The sequence below is a fragment of the Thalassophryne amazonica genome, chromosome 7, assembly GCF_902500255.1.
Source record: "Thalassophryne amazonica chromosome 7, fThaAma1.1, whole genome shotgun sequence".
NCBI lineage: Eukaryota > Metazoa > Chordata > Actinopteri > Batrachoidiformes > Batrachoididae > Thalassophryne > Thalassophryne amazonica.
This window is the reverse complement of record NC_047109.1, coordinates 98740749-98747407: the sequence shown is the minus strand read 5'-3', so window position 1 is coordinate 98747407 and position 6659 is coordinate 98740749. Positions and strand designations below refer to the sequence as shown.

Genomic DNA, 6659 nt, shown 5'->3' with positions numbered 1-6659 from the left:
GTCCCAGATTTTTATGGGAAAGAGAGATAGTAACAGAACAAAACATTCCGGAGCTGTTGGTGGGAGATCCAGAGGTAAAGGCCATACAAGTGCTGGATACTGAGTTGGAACAACAATGGGGCATTGCAGAACATTTGTCACGACTCTCCAAATGGACTACTGCAGTCAATGTTGTTGCACGCATTCAACGAATGGCAAAGAAAATAAAGACATCGGAGCCACCAGATGTGGAACAAAGGAGACAAGCCACATTGACCCTTGTTAAACTTGCACAACAAAATGCTTTTCAGGAAGAGCTGAATAACCTTGAACAGAAAACAGGAAAGTTGCCCTGTAATAACAGACTCTATCAGCTTGATCCATTCCTCAAGGACTGTGTGAGAGTTGGAGGTAGGCTAAGGAAGGCATCCACACATTTTGAGGTGAAGCATCCTGCAATACTCCCTAAAGACAGCATTATTACAAGGCTCATTATTGGACACTGTCATGAGAAGACACAGCATCAAGGTCAAGGTCAAACCTTAAATGAGATCAGAGCTAATGGGTTTTGGATTGTTGGAGGAGGTAAAGCAGTAGCTAAGTATATCAGACAATGTGTGTGGTGTAAGAGAGCCCGTGCACCACCAGAGGAACAAAGAATGGCAGATCTGCCTAGTGATCGCATTGAACCTTCCCCACCATTCACCTATGTAGGTATGGATTGCTTTGGCCCCTTCAGTACGAAACAAGGCCGCAAAGTGTACAAACGCTATGCTCTTCTCTTCACATGTCTCAGCTCGAGAGCAATTCATTTAGAGATGCTAGAAGACGTGACAACTGATACATTCATCAATGCTTTACGCTGTTTTATAGCTATCCGTGGAGCTATCAGACAAATCAGATCGGATCAGGGATCTAACTTCATGGGAGCAAAGAATGAAATGGCAAAAACTCTACGAGAAATCAACAAAGACAAAGTGACATCATACTTGGCAAATAAGCAGTGCGACTTCCTCATGAATGCACCAAGCTCAAGCCATGCTGGAGGCGCATGGGAGCGCCAAATCAGGACTGTAAAAAGTGTACTGAGTAAAGTTCTTGCCCAAAGTGTTGGAAGGTTGGATGACGCATCTTTAAGAACCTTTCTTTATGAAGCCATGTACATTGTAAACAGTCGCCCACTCACTGTTAACAGTATCAGTGATCCCACAAGTTTGGAGCCCTTAACACCAAATCATCTTATCACCATGAAATGCGCTGTACCACTGCCCCCACCTGGCAAGTTTGTTCAAGAAGACGTGTATGCCACCAAACGCTGGAGAAGAGTCCAGTATGCTACAGAGCAGTTTTGGAACAGATGGAGGAAAGAATACCTTGCTAACCTCACTCTGAGACAGCGATGGCATGCCCCTAAGCGCAACATGAGAGTTGGTGATATTGTGATAGTCAAGGATGAAAACATCCCTCGTAATGAATGGACACTTGGCAGAGTGGTAGATGTACACGAGGGTGATGATGGACTGATTAGAAAGGTGTCACTACAAGTTGGAGACAAGCAACTGGGGAAGAAGGGTGAATGCTTGCGCAAACCATCCATTATAGAGAGACCCGTCCAAAAGCTTGTCGTTCTTGTAGAAAGTAGATGATTTCTTTGAAATTACCATTGATTTATTTAAATGAAGAGTGTAAAGTGCAGCATCTTCATTGTGTATCAAAGGTAATTTGGTGGGAGTGTAACTGACGCCAAAATGAATTGTATATAGGTTACCACGACAACAGGAATATGATACAAAATTTCCTTTGTTCATTTTGGTAAATAACTGCACGATTATTTAAGGCTATGTGTAACACGGCTTTACAGCTTAAGATGTTTATTTTATTTTGAAATTACCTGTGCTGAAGAGGAAATAAGCCACATAATTGCTCGACCCGGAAGGGCATATGTGTAGAGCGGGAGAGAAAAGGGGACAAGGAAAGTCAGAGCAGCACGTAAAACTCATATAAGACACAGAATCTGCTTATGGTGTCATTCTACTGCTGGTCAAACAGGTGCACACGGTAAAAGTTATTTTATAATGCTGTTTTGTCTTGTTACAGCCGAAATGTGTAATTTAGGGTTAATGTCTATGAATATGAGTTTAAATGTAGCATTTTGTCTTTTTTAGTTTTCACGGTGTTCCACGGGTGTTACCCACGGTTGTTCCATGGCTGTTACACGAGCTGAATAAAGAAATAAATGTCTGTGGACATCAGTAAGGAGCGTGAAGTCCTTTTTGAGCAGACCAGCGTAGCTACAGCGCGGGATAAGAGGAGGTCACAGGGGACCCCAAAATATCCCAAGACATGCCAGAGATTTTGAATATTTAAAAATTTTCTTTGCACACTTGCATGCAGCCCCGCACAGTTTACAATGGTTTACAACAGGTTTACTCTCTGGTAAGCAGATTGTGTACCAGTGCACAGATCAAATTTGTGCAAGTGTCAAGGTACCTTTACTTAACCACAATACATAAGGTACAATTATCCTGGGATTTAACTCTTATTTCCTGTGGTGGATTTATGTTTAAATAAAATATGATATACTCTCCTGCTGTCATGATATACCGAGTACTACAATTTTTATGCTAAAATGGGAGTTTGACTATGACACAAATTTTTACCTGGCCATCCAAAATTTCTCCAGTTAATCCAATATTAGCCATGGTCATATCCCTAGCACATTTATGCAATTAACCTTTCAATTTTTTTATTTTATTTTTTCCCTGCTGATATTACTCACACAATTGTTTTTCCCATTTGCAAAAGAGGCCGAAAGTGGTTACAACCTTGGCTGCAGGTTCAACATTTGTTCAGCTTTCAAGATGGCACATTCACAGTCGTTCTGGGAAGAAAGTATCATTCCATCCTCTCAAAAGATTCCCAAATGAGAAGATGTTGGATCTGTACACTGAATAGACCCAAACAAGACAACTCATTGTGGAGCATGATTTGTAAAAATAATAAATGCTGTTTTATATTTAATCTGGAATTTGCAGTCTGTTACTTTTTTCATTGTATTATTGATGTAAATTTTATTTGCGTTTGAAAACTTAAATATGATTATTCATGCCTCTTATATAATGGGTGAATTAAATACAGCCATCTTGTTGAGTTGAATAATTTGTTTATTTCAGTCGCATTGTGTATGTAAATACAGCACATATATGTTGAAAATATTGTTAAAACTAGCAGCCAGACATGAAGATGATTTGAACCCCAGAAGCAGGCAGCCAAAAACCAAGTGTTTTAATTACACAAAGTAACATACTGTGGAACCCAGGACAAACCGTGAGGAAATGGGATAATAAGACAAAAGAACTGGATGACACGGAGGGAAAACACCAACTATGCTCACTAAAGATCTGGGATAAACACGCTAACTAACATTCATACAAACAATGGACCCATGCCGAACTGAGAACAGGGAGTGACTTAAAAGACTAACTAATGACTAACAGGTGTGCAGGAGAAAACTGAAGCAAGATTGTAAGAGAAAGAGGCGGGGCAAGAAAATTTTATTTACACAGAAATGAAACTTCTGGTTCTGCAGAAACCTTTAAAGGCTGAACTGCTCAGTGAGTATCAGTATTTGAAAAGCAAGACTACAGACAACATCCACATCCAAAAGGTAACATTTATCTTTTCTGTTGTGTTTGCATGTCCAGGTGCTTATGATAAGGGATTGTTGGTGAAACTTTATAGTTTTGCATTTATTCTGTGAAAGAATTTTCACTGCTAGTTATCACACGTACCTGTTTTAAGAAAAACAGTATCATGAATCACCATCGTCACTTTATAATACATCTGCCATGAGGAAATATGAGCATCCAAGGCTGTAAATTTTCTCATACAAGTAAGGTACAGGGTACAATTTGAAATGAATGAATGGAGAATTAAGCTTCAACTCTGTGTTTAGTAATCATATATTATTACAATTATTGCAGATCTATTGAATCTTAATAGAACTTTTGTGGCACTGCATAGTAGGATTAAAAGTTTCAGTATGGTCCAATGTCAAAGGAAATTATGCAAGAGATGAGTAAGAAACATGCTGAAATTTGACCGCGTGGAAGTTATTACAAAGTTTTTTCTAAGGCTCGGGGAGCAAGCCAAAGTCAAATCTGTGATTTTCCTCAAAGGCAGACAAAAACAATTCCACAGTGATGATTCACTCAACATGTCACAAAGGAAACCAGACAGTTAAACTGCTTATAACTCATTAGAAACAATAACTGATCAAAAACCCAGTGATTACATTACATTTACTTTGATTCTTTCTTATAAACTTTATTGTTGCAAATAAAAATGTCCTCAACATGACCACACCAGCACTATGTGGTCTTAAGAGCAATTTCAGTGAAAAGGAAAAGGGGCTTGAAAGATTTCTCTGATATTTTTGTGCTTACATTATATTCTGGTTTAGATGGCCACTTCCAGCAGTTTCTCTGAGGACCTATTTCTCTGCTCCATTTGTCTGGAGCTTTTCCAAGACCCTGTGAGCACTCCATGTGGACACAACTTCTGCAAGGCCTGCATCACCAAGTACTGGAAGGACAAACAGCACTGTGAGTGTCCGCTGTGCAAAGAGAAGTTCCATAAAGTGCCCAAGCTTCGGGTGAACACAACTTTTAGAGACGTCATGGAAAGTTTTAAGAAACATCATAAGGAAGTAGCTGAAGTTTTAGTCCAGCCAGGTGAGGTGCCATGTGACTATTGCCAGGAAAACAAAATCAAAGCATCAAAGACCTGTTTGTCTTGTTTGGTGTCTTATTGTGACACACACCTGCAGCCTCATTACAGAGTTAATTCCTTGAAGACACACAAACTGTCCGATCCTGTGCAGAACCTGGAGGACAAAATATGCAACAAGCACAACAAGATTTTTGAGCTCTTCTGCAGGAAGGAACAAATATGCATTTGTGTTATGTGCACAGAGCATAACGGGCATGATACGGCCCCCCTACAGCAAGTGTATGAGGAAAAAAAGGCTGAGCTGGAAGTGAAAAAGAAAAAAGTTGACAGGATCATTTGGGCAAAACAAAAGATGGTTCAGAAACTGAAAAAAAGAGCAAAGAGGGAAGACAGTGAAAAACACTGGAATCAGCCACACAATGTGTCTAAAGAAAACGGGAGAGGAGAAAGAAGACCTGACATGATAATCAAAGAGTTGGAGGAAGAAATCACCAAGTTTCAGACAAGCAGAGCAGAGCTGGATGGTCTCTCACAAATTGAAGACCACCTCCAACTCATCCAGAGATTTGTCTCTTTATTATCCAACTCAGAACCCATCATTGATGGTTCTTCTGACGTCCGTGTCCGCAAACCCCTTCATGTGAACAACATGGAAGAGAATGGAAACGAGCTCAGGACATGTCATAGTAAAATCCAAGAAGAAGAAACTGATCTCTTACTGACACCAACAGACAAAATTGCATGTCAGCAGATCGCCAAGTACATCATGTTGATGAAATTTCTCCAGTATCATGCAGTGGACATAACTTTTGACCCCCAAACTGCAAATGATCAACTCTTATTTTCACAAGATTTGAAGCAGGTGAAAACTGCTTATATTTGGCTTCTCCCCGGTGGCCCACATCGATTTGACAGATACACGTATGTGCTGGGAAACACGGGCTTTTGTGCAGGAAAATTCTACTTTGAGGTTCAGGTTACAGGGAAGAGCGGTTGGGATTTAGGACTAATCAGAGAGTCCATGAAGAAGACAAAGAAAATTACACCAAACCCTGAAACTGGAATCTGGATCATAAGGTTGAGGAAGAACTCCAAATGTAACAGTCCCAGCCGACTCACAGCCATGAAGAAACCTGAGAGGGTCAGGGTGTTTACAGATTATGAAAATGGACTGGTGGAGTTCTATGATGCAGATGATCTCACTTTGATTCATTCTTTCACCAACTGTGAATTCAAAGACACAATCTTCCCGTTCTTCAGCCCCGGTCCTACTGAATGTGGCAGAAACTGTGCACCTCTGGTCCTCCCATATCTCAGACATTCTCAACTCTGGACAGATACAACAAAGATATCCATGTCTGAGTGTTTAATTATTATTATTGTTTTTGTCTTTTTTGTGTTGGTCTTTGTTTTTGTGAGCTGGTTTCAGAACCAAATTCAAGTGAAGTCGTTACCAGCCAATGTTTGATTTTAATTGGACTAGGTTGGGATATTCTTTAAACGAAGCTAATATTACAACTTTCCAGAGGAGTAACATGAGTAATCTTGGTTTAAACCTAACTTGATATTCTCTAAAGGGCACTGGAAATTTCATATACATTATAAGATGGGTAGGCCATGGTTAAAGAAAGAGCTGATTATATTCTGGTGTGGATAAAGGGGTGTTTATTGCCTTTGATCTTTTATTTTAGTTCTTTTTATTTTGATTCATTTTATCCTTGTCCTGCCATGAATCTTTGATGTGATCATCCTGACTGTAGTAATGCTTGTTTCAGTACTGGATCCTATTGTCATCCCCATTACCATCACAATCAAAGATAAAACACTAGAAGCACTCAGAGAGTGCAAACCTCCGCCAAGGTCATGGGGTCAATGACGCCATAACATCTACATGCCGTGGAATCACTGAACCTAAAAAAGTCTAACAATGATGTTTGCTCAGTAGTAAA

The 6659-nt window shown here is 39.9% G+C and overlaps 1 protein-coding gene across 1 annotated transcript; it reads left to right on the top strand.

The window, feature by feature from the left end:
• Positions 1-3490: 3490 nt before the first annotated feature.
• LOC117514661 (E3 ubiquitin-protein ligase TRIM39-like) lies at positions 3491-6659 on the top strand. Its single transcript, XM_034175230.1, has 2 exons — positions 3491-3646; positions 4442-6659. Exons 1-2 carry the CDS (start codon positions 3548-3550, stop codon positions 6176-6178), a joined length of 1836 nt encoding a protein of 611 aa, XP_034031121.1. The 5' UTR covers positions 3491-3547; the 3' UTR covers positions 6179-6659.